The following is a 17,734-nucleotide window of genomic DNA, read 5'->3' as shown; positions in this document are numbered from 1 at the left end:
TATCTCAAGGACACTTACCATCATATAAAGGTTGCAGGGTGGTCCAGGAGATTTCTGCACTTCTGTTTTGGTGACGATCATTACCGATTCAGTGTTCACCAAGTGTATGACAGTAGTAGCAGCCTGGCTCAAGTTGCAGGGGTTCCAGGTCTTTCCTTATTTGGATGATTGGCTCCTAACTGGCCTTCAGAAGAGCATCCATAGGGCCAGAGACACCTTATTCCAGCTGTGCAGTTGTTTGGGGATTGTGGTCAGATCAGAAGTCCAGTCTCCATCCTGTTCAGATCCTAGAGTTTACAAGTTTCCACTTGGACACTGTATCCCAGATTGCAAAACTTCCAGTGTCCGAAGTTTCAACTCTTTGTTGTTTGTCAGGTTCCTTACTCTCTTATAGAAAGCCAACAGTTTATTTTCTTCTCAGGCTCTTAGGCCATATGGTGGCTGCCATCTGTTTATTTCTCTTGGCCAGGTATCACTTGATGGCTCTGCAGTGGACTCTGATAGTACAGTGGTCATACTTAAGTCATCCGATGGACTTTCCCATTCTTCTGAGCAATGTTTGTCAAGATCAGATCAAGTGGTGGTTGGAGTCTGCCTTTGTGTCCACTGGGAGACTGTTTGTTGTTCTCCCTCCTAAGGCCATGGTCATGATGGATGCCTCTCTTTTAAAGTGTGGGTGGGGGTCATTTTGAAGGGGGACTATCCAGGGGATCTGGTTTACTACCAAGGCCAATCTGCACATCAGTGTCTTTGAGATGAGGGCGGACCTGCATGCATTGCAGGCTTTTCAGCATGTTCTCCCCTAAGGTGTAATTTCTGTCTAGTCAGACAATACATTGGTGGTCAGGTAGCTGAACAAGCAGGGGGTAACCTGTTCTTACCCCCTTTGTCGGGAGGCCATGGTGGTATGGCAGTGGGTGTTTTGGTCTTGGTGGTTTCTGATTGCAATGCACATCCCAAGGAAGTCCATCATCTTGGCAGACAGTCTGAGCAGAAAATTCTTCCTCATGAGTGGCTCCTGCATCAGAGGGTTGCTGCGGAGATTTTTCGGTGCTGGGGCACTCTGTGTTGCAAACTTTTCACGTCTCCATCTAACGTGCAGCAGCAGCTATTATGCTTTAGTTCCCCTTCAGGGACAGTTACCCAGGGGCACTCTCCTGTATGTTTGACCCTCAGGTGTTCTTAGGCATATTCTCTGATCTTGTTAATGACGTTACTTCCAAAAGCGGCCCATTGCAAAGTAGCTGTAATCTTTATTGCCCCCTTTTGGCTTCACCAGGTATGGTTCCCCTTTCTTTGGCCTCTTCCGAGGTACCTGTTGCATGTCTCATGTATCTAATGGGACACTGAGGCACTGTGATGGTTTCAAGTTGTTTATTGTACATAAACACATCAGGAACTGTAACTGGAACATATATTTAAGCTAACTGACTGACTCATTACTTCAAGCACACTCGCTTGTACATCTCCATTCACGCCTGCATTGATCTTGCATGGGATCAGTAACTTGTATGCACGTGCTATCTAGCTACAGTAGCTGACTGGGTACAATACACACAATGATCTACAGTTATGCGCCTTAGATCCTGGATCCCATTCCTAATCTGATTTCTCATCCTGCGGGCGTGGATCCACCCAACTTTCAGATGCTGAAGCTAACCGCATTGTTTCCCCAATTCCCTTGGTGGTCAGGATTCCAGAGTAATACATATCTTAGCTTCTTCCCAAAAGATATCTTCTCATATAAGGTGAATGTTGGTAAGTTGAAGCGCTTTGCCTTGTGGGCTAACTCTCAGGACTTGGATCCTTTTTCAGGGTGGCTTATCATATGGATCCATTAAGATGCATTTAGCAGCCATTTCTGCTAGTCTGCTGGCGAATCCATCTCTTTCTTCTTTTTTTGGTAAACAGTTCATGAAAGGAGTATTGCATATGAGACCCCCCTGCAAGCAAATTTCTCCTTTGTAGGATCTCAACAACGTTCTGGAAAAATTAAACTTACCACATTTTGAGCTAGCCGCTCAGGCTGACCTGAAGTTCTTAATGTGGTAAAACTGTTTTGGTTATTGTTCTGACATCTGCAAGGAGGGTCTCTGAGTTGCAGGCTCTCAGGTTCGGACAACCTCCCGTGATTTTCCACAAAGATAGAGTTGCATTACTTACTAACTCCTTTTCATGCTGAAAGTGGTCTCAGAATTCACTCTTAATCAGTCTGTTACTCTCCCTGTGCTAATCCCAGAACCCAGGAATAAGGGAGTTGATACTTCAAACCTTGGATTTGCATCGGCAGCGCAGGTACTACTTTGACAAAATAAAACCCTTCAGGAAGGCTGAAAGGCTTTTTATTTCCTACACAGGGAGAATGGAGGGTCAACTTGTCTCTAAGCAACCATTGCATTGGTTCTCCTCTGGTATTGCTTTTTGTTACACCCACCATGGCAAGGCATATCCAGACAAGGTAAAGGCACATTCCACCAGGGCCTTTTCCTGTTCAATGGCATATTGCAAAACAGTAGACTCTAAATATTCTAGAGGCAGCAACTTAGTCCCTGTTCATACCTTTACAAAGCACTATAAACTGGATGTTTTTTCTAAATCCAGTGCACACTTCATGGAATGCTGTCCAGGGACTTCTGGACCCTTATTTTTCCTCCTCCTCTCAGGTTAGGTAAGCTTTGGGAATCTACCAGTATGCTGGTAAGGCAGTGTATTTGTTGAACATAGTACTGTTGCGTAAGTTTTGCTTATCTGTAACAGTAAATTTTTGTAGAACACACTGCCGTATTGGCAGTACCCCCCTTCCCTCTTTTTTGGATGTACGTAGTTTGGTGTTGGAGTTGCTGCTGAGTTAGGCTGAGTGGTGTTTATAGTCTTTGTGTGTGTGTGTGTGTGTGTTTGTGTGTGTATTTTTTGGTTTGGAGCAGTAGGTATTTGCAAAGCTTACATTTTCATCTTCTCTTCATCCTGGACCCTAGAAAACTGAAAGGGTCCTGTCTGTGGTTCTGAAAAGCAGTCCCTATACTGCCATGTGTTTGGTCCACTGCTAGAGAGGGTAGCAAGGGCACTGTTATCCCAGTGCCAGCAAGGCAGTGTGTTCTATGACTATTTACTGTTGCAGGTAAGTAGGACTTGTGCAACTGAAGTGAGTACCCCTTTCAGATTTTTTTCTTTCTTTTCTGACTGCTTTGATATTTTAGAACTAGGCAGCTTACCTGTAGAAGCATGTTAATATTAAGGATAATCAGCATAGATTAGTACAGTGAAAAGATGCCCATTAAATAATGTTCCATTTTCCTCTCTGGTGCTGTACCTACTTTAACTGATTCTCATGTTGCATATTAACCTTTTTGTGTTTTGATGCAAAATGGAATAAAATAAAATGTTGATTTTTTTCTTTCTTTTTTTAAGGAGCAAAAATACACAAGACATCTGAATTTTTGAGAGTCATAGAAACGTCTGGAAAGTCTTATACACTGAAAGGGCAAGGTAGTGTCAGTAGCCTGAGTGAAGGAGCCAGAATATATGTGGCACATGCAAATGAGGTAAAGAACTCTCCATCTTTAAATCTTTATCACTTGTTTTTAAAGGGACAGTCCCAGGAACTTTTTGTTTTGATGCTGGTCTTTGTTTACCTTTTCAATCTGGCTTTTAGAGCTTGATGTTCATCGTGCCATACTGCTGCAGTCATTACACTTGGGTTATCCTGCCGTCAGGTGGGTCCTCGGTCGGCCGAATTCCAAAGTCTTGGACCGGCTTCGGTTGTCGTCGCTTCTTCCCTGACATCAGAGCGGCAGGGGTATAAAAGAGGCAGCCGACGCCATTTTCTCCAGTCTTTCTTGCTGCGCGGTGCCCGAAGCAGAAGCAGTTCGCAAGTGCCGGTCGGCCAGCTCCTGAGATTTCCGAAAAGGATTTCAGCCAAAGTCTTCTCTAAAGCTAAGTACCCCGTTGGGGAAACTTTTCTTGCCTCAGACCGATGTCAGACAAAGTTAATAATTGCATTTCTTGTGGGAAGCAAATACCGCATAAGGATTTTCACTCATACTGTATTCCTTGCTTAGGCCCAGACCACGACATCTCGGGCTGCCGCTTTTGTGCTAGGTTCAATAAACGCACTATAAAACGTCGGGCGGAGTTCGCCCTTCATTACTTTGGCAAAAAATTTAACTACAGCATGTCGTTTTCCGACACCAAGCTTAATGAAAAAACGCAAAGATAAAGATAGGCATCCGAGGCCCAAAACGGATACTGAGACCACGCTTAGGCCTGCCGCTGGATCTCCGGTTCTCAGTGAGGCGCCTTTGCAGCCCCTGACTACCGCTGAATCTATTTTACCGGCGACCTCTCAATCTGAAGTTGTAGGCCCTCTGGAGCCGATTACCTCTCTAGACACAGATGCCACTCTTGGCGGGGAACCAGAAAATTTAGCTAGGCCTTCAGTTTCTGAAGGCGTTTTCAAGCCTACTTCTATTACCATTAAATCTTACTCAAAATCTAAAGCCCCTATGAAAATTAGGAAACAGGGTCCTCAGACCCCCTCTCAGCAACCCATGCCTAAAAAGCAGATGCTCAAGATGGCTGAGGATTTAATTACTCTTATCAGGGGTTCTCAGCCCCCCTTAGAAAAAGACCCAGGTTGGAGGAAGACTACCCTTCCTCAGATCAAGCTTCCATTACCTCAGGTTTTTCTGAGGACCAGGATTACTCCTATTCTCCCTATGAAGACTCTGATGCAGAGGAATCAATTCCCTCGGTTTCCCCCCCAGAGGACTATTCTTTCGGGGAAACCTTGCATACCTTGAGGGAACAGTTCCACTGGGAAGGACAGGATTACTCAGATTCTAAGAAAAGGCTCCGGGAGTTTCTCCTTCTTCCTCAGCATAGGCCCCTTGCTATTCCTCCAGTTTTAGATATTTTGGATGATGTTTTTGCAGAAGTCAGTCTGAATCCAGACTCCTTGCCTCCTGCCCCAGTTAAACCAGACAGATACTACCGGGTCCCTGATTCCCACCAGTTTTTGTATAAAAGCCCTGCTGCTGACCCAGAAACCATTTCACAGGGTCCTAAGGGGATTAAGGCCTCTACTGCAAAAAACCCTTTACCTTCTGAAAGAGATTCCAGAGCATTAGAAAGATGGGGGAAGAAGGTGTATACTTCTGCCACTTTAGCCATGAGGGCATTAAACTGCCAATTTCACATGCTAAAATACCAGCAGTTTTTGATCTCCCAATTGAAACTTAAGATGGACACAAACAGATCAACCAGATTTAAAAGAGATGCAGGATTTATTGCATGGAGCAGAACAAGTGGGAAAACATACTTTACAGTGTGGTTTTGATTCATTGGAGGCCTCATGTAGAGCAGCTGTCACTGGCTCTGTGATACGTAGACATGCTTGGCTAAAAGAGCAAACCTTACCAGACCATGTAAAAGCAAAGTTATTGGATGCACCATTGCAAAAGGATGTATTATTTGGTGTCAAAGCAGAGGAGGTTTTAAAGAAAATGGAAGAAAAGGCAAAATCTATGCAAACAGTTAAAGATTTCTTGCAGGTACAACCTCCTCGCTTCAGCAGAAACTGGCCATCAAAAAACTGGTCCTTTCCAACCACTGACAGACCCCAAAGGGGTAGGTACAGATGCCCCAGGGGCAGAGGACAACCACAAGGTTCTTACAGACCTAGACAATGGCAAACAACAACTCCAAGAGGTGGAGAAGAAAGGCCTCAACCATTCAGGAAGCAAGCTCAATGACTTCCCCCTACGCCTGCCAAACAAACATTCAATGGCAGCACCTTTGGGCGGAAAACTGGTCTTATTTTCAGACAATTGGCACATTACTACACAGGACAAATGGATTCTGGACATCATAAACAGAGGCTACAGATTCCACTTTCATACCCTTCCAAAAATGAAAGGCATGCCAAACCTGCCACAAAATCAATGGGCAGAGGCACAAAAACAAATTTCCGCTCTCATGGATATGAAAGCAATTCAAAAGGTACCTACAAAAGAACAAGGTCAAGGTTTTTATTCAAGACTATTTCTGGTACCAAGGAAGGACAAAGACTGGAGACCCATCTTAGACCTATCTATCCTGAACACGCACTTAGAGGTACCAAAATTCAAGATGCTCACATTACAGCAGCTTCTTCCCATGTTGGGCAAGGAGTCTTGGCTGGTAACGTTGGACCTCAAGGAGGCATACCTGCATGTCCCTATCAGACAAGATTGCAGAAGATACCTCAGATTTCTTGCAGGTACAACGCATTATCAATTCTCTGCATTGCCCTTTGGCTTATCTACTGCGCCCAGAGTATTTACAAAATGCCTGGCATCAGTAATTGCATTTTGCAGACAACGAGGAATACAAATCTACCCATATCTGGGCGACTGCCTGATCCAAGCGGACAGCAAGGACATTCTACTACAGCATTTGGCGTTTGTAATAAAAATGTTAAATTGCCTAGGATACACAGTAAACAAAAAGAAATCAAAACTGATACCCTCACAACAGATAATATTCCTGGGTGCCAGCTTAAATACAACGGCCCAGATGGTTTATCTCACGCCAGACAAGCAAAGGCAACTGTCTCAATACTTCAGAAAAATGACAACTTTAACCCAGCTTACTGCAAGGAAAATCCTGCAGGCTTTGGGATTCATGGCATCCTGCATTCTACTAATACCATTTGCAAAGCTGCATATGAGGAAACTACAATGGTACCTGAAAAACTTATGGTCTCAACACAAACACAGCCTGGAAACAATTATACCACTCATTCCATGCCTTCAAAAGGAATTTTTGTGGTGGTCTCAAGCATGCCAAAGAAACACGGGTCTCCCTTTCTGCATACCTCAAGCAAATCAAACCATCACAACAGATGCTTCAGACTACGCCTGGGGAGCACACATGGCAGGTCAGTGCATTCAAGGAAGATGGTCTCAAAAACACATGCACCTTCACATCAACCAAAAGGAGATGCTAGCAGTACAAAATGCTCTTACAGCCTTCAAGGACCTATTGCATCCAGGTCAACTATTAATAAGAACAGACAACACCACAGTTATGTGGTACATAAACAAACAGGGAGGCACACATTCCTACCCCCTGTGCAGACAGGCAATGACCCTGTGGAACACAGCATTGGCCTTACAAGTACAACTACAAGCGCAATTCCTGCCAGGAAAGGAAAACATTCTGGCAGACAAATTAAGCAGAAATATGACAGATCCTCACGAGTGGGAGTTACACCCTCAAGTATTTTCAATGATAGCACGGAAATGGGGACAGCCAGACATAGATCTATTTGCCTCCCACAGCAATTACCAGCTGAAAAAAATTCTGCACAAGGACCTATCATCCACAGGCCTGGAAAGTGGATGCACTATCTTTCAGTTGGACAACATTAACAACCTATGCCTTCCCACCTCTACCTCTACTGACAAAAGTTTTACTAAAAGTCAGAGCAGAGAGGCCACAAATGATTCTCATTGCTCCGGACTGGCCTCGTCAGCACTGGTACCCGCTCCTAAAGAGCCTATCTCATTCACCACCTTGGATCCTACCTCAATTCCCACTTCTGTTGTCTCAGCAAAATTACAAGATCCTCCACAGTCAGCTCAGGACACTAAATCTAGCTGCATGGAAAATACCTTAACTTATCAATCTACACTCCTCTCAAAGGAGGTCCAGAATGTCATCTTTGGAGGCCAGGAGACCCAGTACCAGAAAAACTTACTCAGGCAAATGGAAGCGATTTTGTGCATGGAACCAAGCAAAAGGCCTAAATCCTTGGATATTAAATATACCTCAGATTCTACAGTACCTAGCTGACATGTTAAACAGTGGCCTTTCCTTCTCATCCATCAAAATCCACGCCTCAGCTATTTCAGCACAATACAATACGGATCCTCCCTTATTCTCACATCCTTTACTAAGACAGTTCCTCAGAGGGGCAAAAAATATAAGGCCCCCATGACATCCACCAGCTCCAGCTTGGGACCTTAACTTCGTACTGGAAAAATTGACATTACCTCCTTTTGAACCTGCCTCCTCAGCAGAACTGCAATACTTGTCATGGAAAACAGCTCTGCTTTTGGCTATTACCTCAGCACGCAGGGTTTCGGAGCTACAGGCCCTTATGGCAGTGCAACCTTTCCTCATTTTCCATCAGGACAGAGTCTCTTTACGTACCAACCCTACCTTCATGCCAAAGGTAGTATCCAGTGTGGCTTTGAATCAGGCTATCCATTTACCTACCTTTTATCCAAACCCCCAGAATAAAGGGGAGAGACTACTTTACTCCTTGGACATTCACAGACAACTTCGATGCTATATGGACAGGACAAAGTCATTCAGAAAATCTGAGCAACTTTTTGTGTCTTATGCTGCTGGTGTTCAAGGAAAGGCTATTTCCAAACAGACTGTTTCAGAATGGATAGCCCACTGCATCCGCTTTTGCTATTCATTTCATGGGAAAACAGTGCCAGGATACATCAGATCACACTCCACCAGGGCAACAGCTACCTCAGCAGCATATCTCAGGGGGGTCCCAACCAAGGACATTTTGGAAGCAGCTACTTGGAGTTCAGTGCACACTTTTACCAAGCACTACCACCTGCCACTGTACTCTAAATCTAGAGCGGGCTTTGCCACCGCAGTCCTGCAGGGCATTCTAGCCCATCCTCATTCCGCCTAATAACAGCCACCCTTCCATAACTTTGGGATTCACCCAAGTGTAATGACTGCAGCAGTATGGCACGATGAACATAGTACAGTTTTGTACCTACCATAAATGTAGATGTTCGAGTGCACATACTGCTGCAGTCCAGGTTTCCCTCCTTCCATCCCCTCTCAGGACAGGGCTTATGACAAACACCTCTAGCATACATCCAACTTGGGGTACTCCTATATGGTGTATTTGCTTACAACTACTGATTGGGTTTATCTACTTATGTAAGTTTGCATAACATCATGTATTGCCTGCCTATTTGGGGGCACCTGACATCTGGGGCAATAAAAACTGAAGAAAATGGCGTCGGCTGCCTCTTTTGTACCCCTGCCGCTCTGACGTCAGGGAAGAAGCGATGACAACCGACGCCGGACCAAGACTTTGGAATTCGGCCGACCGAGGACCCGCCTGACAGCAGGATAACCCAAGTGTAATGACTGCAGCAGTATGTGCACTCGAACATCTACATTTATGGTAGGTACAAAACTGTACTTTCCAGCTTTGGCTAAGGAGGTTGGGGCAGGGGTGCCTGCAGAAAGTTTCAAAGGTATTAGCCAGATAGCATCTCAAATTGTAGTTGTACTCATAACAGCTCTCATTGAGTCCATTCATTAGTTTTGCCTCTGCTTTTTATCCTCCGAAAAAAAGTAGCCTTTCAGGAATTTTATGACCTGATTTGCTACTGTCTTGGCAGAGAGCATACTAGCAAGGCAAAGCTAAAACATTAGTAAAAAGAGTTTACTGTTCATTACATTTCATTTTTTATTTTCTGCTGATTTCTGAATGTTAGCTAAATGCAATGATTTTATGACATTACTGATACTAGCTCTGTAGAAAGGTTTCAATCAGTAGTAGAAACAGTCTTCCCTTTTTTTCATGTTTTATTGTTTTTATTCTCTGAATACTGGGTAACTGTAATGGCTTTCTGACCCTCTTGTAGCTTTGTAAAAAGTACATCTTCATTTTCTAGTTTAAAGTGCTGATTTCTAAATATTAACCAAGTGTCCTGAACTGTATGACCTGGTTGCTTGTAATTCTGTTAAAGCACAAGTGATGCAAAGTTTACACATTAGTAGACACGCTTATCTGTTTTTTTAATTTCATATTTTATTTTGTGCCGACTTCTGTCTACTAGTTAGTGCATTTCCGAGCTGCAGTGGTGGTGCTGCGGTAGCGTTGCCGCCTCACAGTAAGACATTGTCCTGTTCGATTCTCAGCTAAAGCATCTTCTGTGTGGAGATGTGCGTGAATGGGCGTACCTTCGTTGAAGGTTGTACGTCAGGGCTGGCAACTCGGTACGTAAAAATCTACTGCCAATCATTAGCGGACCGGAGTTCCGCTGTGGCGACCCCTAACCGGGAAAAACCAAAAGATACAACAACATGCTGCATCTTGTGAGTTGCTGCATTGTACAATATGTTCTTCAGCATTTTCCTTTCTCTTTCTGCCTTGCGGGTGAATGCATTTGTGTCTGATCCCACTGTAGTCATTTTGTCATGATCCTGACAGTTTGTAATGACTGAGTGACTCATTCCCAGTCTGACAACCATCCATTAGTGCAACACGATGCCAAACTATGGTTACCATTCCAAAATACTCACATACAGTGGCTATAAAAAGTGTACACACCCCTGTTAAAATGCCAGGTTTTTGTGATATAAAAAAATGAGACCACAATAAATCATTTCAAAACCTTTCCCACCTTTAATCTGACCTGTAATCTGTACAATACAATTGAAAAACAAACAAATCTATTAGGGGAAAAAATATAAAAAAATAAAAAACGTACAATAAGCTAGCTGGTTGCATAAGTGTGCACACCCTTAAACTAATACTTTTGTTGAAGCATATACATATATATATATATATATATATATATATATATATATGTATATATATATATATATATATATATATATATATATATATATATATATATGTATATATAGTATGCACACACACACACACACACACACACATATATATATAAAAAGACAGCAGTGTGTGAAAAGGAGGTATGCTGTACACAATGTCTGATGTTTTTAGGCAAGGTATGAAATATCTGTGTTGTTACATACTTTTTCTAGGCATTGCATAAAATGCCTAGGCATTATAAAGCATGACAAGTACTATTTTAGGCAAAGTGTCAAATGTGCACATTGGAAAGGTCTTTGGTAACAAAATGTCTGAAAATGAAAGAAGAAATACAAAGTAAACTAAAGGATATTCTTACTGGGAGAACAAGAGAATCAGAACTGTCATGATTTACTTGTTACAACAAGGAAGGCTAGAATGGCATTTTGAATTCCACTTAATTTTCTTTTTTACATAAAGGCATTTCATATTTTGGCACTTTGTTTTGCACATACACCTCACAAATCCTTGGCCACTTCCTGTGGACTGAGCGGTAGCAGCAGATTGAAGAGTTATTCATGGTCAGGAACATTTTCAGCCCTGAGCAAGTCCTTTGGGCAAACAGTGAATTGTGATCTTGCATAGAGTTGGTTCAAAAATTCCTTATGCCGTTCCAAGTCGGTAAAAGCCATCTTTTGTCACATTCATAGCAACTGCCAACAAATTGCACGCGTCACCCTTGTCAACATCAGGGATAGGAGCTGCATAGTGTCCACCAAAGATGCAGAAGAGGAATTTTTTTGTCAGAGTTCATTTTCATTTTTTTGGCCAGTACTTCCAGATTTGATTTCGATTGTCTCTTACCTTCAACAGCATTCTCAATATTGAAGCAAAATAGTGCACAAAATATTAACCCCATAACCTTCCATTTCCTCACCGCCATTGTCTTTATTAGTATGCCCACAGATTGCATGAATGTTTCAGCCACACTCTCTGCATGTATGGGCACCGCTGCTTTCCTTTAAGCAGACACAACACGTGTCAGAAAAGGAAGGCTCTTCACTGTCCATGTCTTCACCACCACTTTGGTTTCCTTCATTGTGGATTGCATTCTCATCTGTATTTTGTGCAATAGCCTCCATCTCTTCCATCAGATGATCTGTTTCTTTCAGCGGTATTTTGTACACTTTCTATTATTTTCTCTAGTTCTTTTTCTGTCTGTACACCTTGTAAAACATCTGTACACCTTGTAAAACATCTTGGGGTAGAGAAGACGTAATGAGACGCACTTACTTTGCAGCCAAAGAGAGCTTCGTACAGTGTTCTCTGAATCCCAGAATGAAAGGCCTTGTTTTCCATAAGTTGGACGAACCGTATTCCCCCACTCCAGCGGTCACGTTTTTCATCTTGCATCCAAATAGATAGCATATTTTCGATGTTGTGGTTAGCTCATTCGACACTCCCCCTGACTTTGTGAGTGCCGCGGCTTCCCGTGAGCAATCTTCAGAGTCGGCCAGTACTCCTTCAGGCTGCTCACCACTCTATTTGCAAATTCCCAACCATTGACAGTCTGTAAAATTGATGGTGCTCCAAGCAACGTAAATATGTTTATCAGGAGGTTGTAAGCTGCTACTTCTGCTGTCTTTGATCTCAGAGCCCTGAGAACCACAAACTTGGTGAGATGATCTTGATACACCATTATAAACTTGTATTCCCTGTCAGGATTGGACTGAAAATCGATTAGATCCACCAGACAACAGGAATTGAATTCAGAAAAAAGATAGCTTCACCACAACGCCTTTTTTGACACAGTTTTGTTTCTTCTGGCATGGCTCACAAAGGTGAATATATAATTCAATATCATGACGAGCAATGTTCTTGTACTTGGGTGAAAGTTCTTTCAACATTCTGTACCGTCCTCCATGACCAATGGCCAAATGAGCATCATGAAGTACGTCAAATAACTGAGTCATTGATGTAAAACTGGATAGCACTGATGCCTTTTTTAACAGGATAAATCAATTTACTTTTGTTCTCTACCACTATCACATCATGGAGTTTCAGCAGCCAATAGTCCCGTGGTTCCTTCTTGGTAGTCGTTTTAGCCTTTTTTACATCATCACAAACTTTTTGTAAGCGGCTTCCATTAGAAAAGGACAGTTTGTAGCTGCGTTGGCTCGCATTTGAGACTGTTCTTTGTAGAACCGTTCTTGCATATCAGCATGTTGTGATTCTTGCCCGTACATTACACTCTCTTCTCCCATCTTCACCCAGCACAGTATGGACCAGTCTCTGCGGCCGCACAGCAAGCACACGTGCTTCCACACGGGCGGACAAAGACCCAGGCGCCACTGGCGGAAGTATTCTGGCAGGAATAAGCTTTTTCTATATTCTGCTGGTTTGCCTTTTTGTATTGTATAGACTGCCTAGAAAATGTATGAAATATGATGTATTTCATACTTTGATGTCCCATTTCCGGCATTGTATACATTGCCTAGACATTGTATAGGATACCGCTTTTCACACATTGCCAGTAACATATGTTTTTATTTATATATATATATATAAAGTCAAAAAACAGCAATTTCTTTTCAACAGCCAAATGACCCCCAGTCACTGCTAGGACAACTCAGTTGTTGAATGCATTGATTGTTAAACTGATTAACTACCAGTACTGTCCACTGTAGGCAAGGGGCACAAAATAAGGAATTTGTGACAGTCCGTGAGACACAACAACCTTGGAATATTAACTTTACACACATTCAACTATTCACTCAGGGAAAGGACCTAATCCAAAACTGCATCAGTGGCATGGAAGAGGTTACTTTAATTTATTATTAATTAACATTTTGTTGCAAGGTTAGCCCTGCTATGCCAAAGCCAATTTCCAGGGGGGGATTGGGTGACAAGGATGCAAGAAGCATATACATATAAAACCAAACCTCCACTGTTTACAGATATAAATAGTATATAAATAAACCTTTATAGGGTAAATTGTCACACATGCAAGAATTAAGTAAGTAAACCCAAGCAGTTTTAATGGTATGGAGGAGTATGATCTGGTATACAGGCATGGAAGGCTAATAAGACATTCAACGCAGGAAAAATATGAAAATACACAATCTAAATTTATTTATATAACAATATTGAGCATAATAGGAATCCTTGTTATAGATACATAAGATGTGGAAGGAGTAAAGATACACAAATTGATAAACTGTGTGCAGATTCTAAAATTTATTCTCAGACACAACAGATTATAGATATATTTACAAAATTTTATGCAAAACAGTTTGGCTGCACAAAAGGGGGTGGTAAGTTGCCCTAGTGACATCCAGGTAACCCCAGATACTGGAATCAAATTAGATTGTATTGAAAAAGAACTGTGCAAACTGGATCCAAACAAAGCACAGGGAGGAGATGGAATAAGTAACAATGAAGCAAGAACTTGCACTGCCATTACATCTATTATTCACTAGGTCATGTAAATTTGGGGAGATTCCTCAAGATTGAAGATGTGCACTTATTAAACCTGTCTTTAAGGGAAAGGGGAGTAGGACAAACCCAGAATCATATAGACCCTTAAGTCTGCTTTCATGTTGTGGAAAAATAATGGAGAAGGTAATACTGGATAAGTTATTGTCAGAACTAAATAGGTTGGGACTTGAAACCATATATCAGCATGCATATGTTGAAAATAGATCTGTTACCACCTGTAACATGATCTGTAACAATATAATAACAGCTATGAATGAAAATTTTGCTGTGATGTGATTTATATAGATTTAACTTCAGCATTTGACAGGGTCATGCACAAAACACAGATTGATAAATTAGTACAACTAGGTATTGATGTACTGTTGATAAGATGGATAGCTGCATGGTTTACAAATAGGACATGGCAAGTATCACACACCAACTGGACAGGTGAAATCCTTGGTTACAGTCAAGGTTTCCCACAGGGCTCTGTACTAGGCCCTTACTTGTTTAGATTGTATCTTTTAGACCTTACTTTTCATCTGAGGTGTTCTACAGTCTATATGCTGACGACATGAAATTGGGTAAACTGATTACAAGTGTTACAGATAAGGCATGTCTGCAAAATAATTTGATTAAATTGACCATTTCGGCACAGGAGAATACTATGTTGATAAATACATCAAAAACTAAGCATATGAGATTTGGGAGACATAAACTGAAAAGTGAATATTTAATACAGCACACAGTGATTGAAACTGTAGACTCATTTAAGGACCTCGGTATATGTGTAGATTCAGCTATGAGTTTTTCTAATCATATCAACCAATTGGCTAATGATAGTTATAGAGCTATAGGTTGTGTAAAATGATTTATAAAGTCTAGGAAATCAAACATAATGAAGTCATTGTTTGTTAGTTACATTAGACCCAAACTTGAGTATGGAATAACGGGTCTATATTAGAGCATTTAATAGTTCGAGCCACTAAAGGTCGACCTTTAGTGAGCGAACTGTTAAAATATCGAATGTTCGTAAAAATAAAAGTGTAGGCACACCCCCTGCTACTTAAATATACCAACTCCGAGACTGCACTACATTGCAGTAAGCGGAAATCTCCCCTTACGGAGATTTCCATTTACCCACTCGATGTTCTGCACTTTCGCTATTCTCCAGTCGACAATGTCAGATTCAACATTGTCGGCTTTTGAGAATTTAATATACACCCTGGAATAACAATATGGAAAACCTACAGGAAAACATGCATAAATAAACTGGAAAGAGTACAGCGGAAATATAACAAGGGCATCAATGGATGTGAAAATCTAAGTTATTATGAAAGACTAAAATATCTGAACTTTTACAGTGTCTCTTACATATATTTAAGAGGAGATTTTATTCAGGTATATAGGGCATTTAGGGACAACTACCTCTGGGAATGTTTGGGGGTTATCAAAAAGTACTAGAGAATCATCAGACAACCTATGTAGATGATTCTGTAGGAAAGAGGTGTACTAATTGATTCTCTGACAGAGTAGCTGATGCTTGGAACAGACTACCAAATTACATTAAAGCAAGTACTAGCTTAGATATTTTTAAGAACAGCCTGAACATTTATTATGGGAACAAGTGTTTTGGTATATTGGCAAACTAGAAGGGCTTTAATGCACGTACTTGAAACATTTGTATGTATGTATGTAATCTAATAACCTCAGTATTGAAGCATATATCCCAACATTTAATGAAAGACCAAAACAAGAAGTCGTCAACTGCAAATGAGAAAAGCAGAGTAGTGAGAGAGAAATGGGAGGGCAGGTTAAGTATTATGTTAAAAAATGTGGTTGGTGAGAAGTAGGGGCAATACTTGTATATTTATAATAAATATCAATTGCTGCTTTATGGTTTAAAATGATAGGTATTTATGTATTTTTGAGTCATTTGGTGGTGCGTATTGTGTTATTTATGGTTTTTTTGAACCTGCATTTTTGTTTATTACAGTTTTACAAAATGGAATGTTCCAAGCAGTGTTGCATAGACTTTTAGTAGAAGCTAGCCCTTTAATTTTGCTATTAATTGTATAATTAAAGAAATTGTTAAATTTTAGCCAATAGGCTACTAATACTGTGATATATAATGTATGGATTATTAAAGGTAACTGGATTCTGAAGAAGTCTCCATCAAGGAGACGAAAGCGCTTAATCAGTTACTTTTGTCTTTTATTATTTTTTATTTTTATTTTCATTTTACATTAAACATATTTAAAATATCCGTTTGACATCGTTCACTTTGTGATTACAACAGCAGTTTGGTTCGTGGGTAAAGGGACAGCCTTTATTGTGCCGGAGCAGCGTTGTGTTTTAATTGTGTTTTGTGCTACAACTTTGGGTTGTGTGGTTATTAGTTGCAATACTTGTATATTATTAAGAGAATCGATAAGGCCCCAAAGTGGTAGTAGGGAGAACTGGAAAAGTTAGTGTGATTAAGAAGAATATCCACAAGTTCATGTAATAATGCACTTTGTGCATTTTGAAGGTTTACAGAGTAGCGGTCTACGTGAATTTTTGAAGGCTGTGAAATTGGGAGACTCATCTTCTCAGGCATCAAGTTCTGTGATTTAGCATGACAGGAATAGGGGTATCTGATATTGTTGATCTTCGTTCATTCCTTACGCATGGGTATCGGTTCCAACATCTGAACCGAGCCGGCCATTTTCCAAGCTCGCGTCAGCTTCAAACTCTCGAGCTAAACTCTTACCCACAATCCCCCTCTCCCTGTTACCCCAGATTTCGTTTGCCGCATTGCCATTCGGTCGTGTGAAACTGCTTCTCTTGAGCGAAGTACAGTTATTTGTTGTTTAATAGTCATTTATATTACTTTTCTGTCAGAAAAGTTTCTATTTCGTTGTCTCTTACCCTATCGCATCTAGCGACCATATTTTCTTCAGGTTTTTCTTCTCTTTTCTCTACCTTTTTACCGCGAGGTATCCTCCCCTTACCATCGTTGCTAATCCTTCCCTTTTTCTCATACCTTCGGGTATTCTTTTGTACCATTGCTGGTACCCTTTTCTGCTATCTAATTTTGCTATCATGGCAGATAAGAAAGGTAGTCCGGGGTTTAAACGGTGTTCTGATTGTGGACACAAACTACCTACTTCTGATGCACACTCTTTGTACGTTTATTGTTTGGGGGCGTCCCACTTATCTGTTGACCCGCCCTGTATTATCTGTGAAAACTTTTCAAATAGAACTTTGTTGGAAAGGAAAAATAAGCTGTTGCTGAAGGGGCTTCTTAAATCTCCCTTTTCAGAGGCTTTTTTTTTTTTGGGTCGGAGGCCTCAACCCCTCCTAGAGCCCATAAGAAAATCTTGGGTGTTCCTACCAAGGCTAAATCTTTGCTTTGGTCCCCGGCTGGAGACTCCCGCTAACCAAAACCTAAAAAGGCTAAAGTTTTGGCTCCGGAGATCACTCAGTCAGCCCCAGTGCTTTCGGTGCCTAGACCTTCGGCTCCATTAGTGATCTCAGCTCCGTCTTCTCCTGCAACCATCACAATATCGGCAACAAGGAGCTCCTCGGTTCAGACTATTACCACTGTATCGGCACCGACCGTTCAGTCAGCGCATACCTTGACCACTTAGGCTCCGACATCTTACTCTGAACCGACGCCTTTATTGTTGA

General features: G+C 41.5%; 1 protein-coding gene across 1 annotated transcript in view; it reads left to right on the top strand.

The window, feature by feature from the left end:
- Positions 1 to 17,734, top strand: part of PLK4 (polo like kinase 4) — a gene marked incomplete in the record, with an annotated part of 949,915 nt that overhangs the window by 620,628 nt on the left and 311,553 nt on the right. The window contains 1 exon segment of the mRNA XM_044061753.1: positions 3,409 to 3,542. Coding sequence (XP_043917688.1) covers positions 3,409 to 3,542 — 134 coding nt within the window.

This window comes from Protopterus annectens, chromosome 2.part0 (assembly GCF_019279795.1).
Source record: "Protopterus annectens isolate FY-2018-M chromosome 2.part0, PAN1.0, whole genome shotgun sequence".
Classification (NCBI taxonomy): Eukaryota; Metazoa; Chordata; order Ceratodontiformes; family Protopteridae; genus Protopterus; species Protopterus annectens.
The sequence above is the reverse complement of the archived record's forward strand: the minus strand, read 5'-3'. Positions and strand labels throughout refer to the sequence as shown.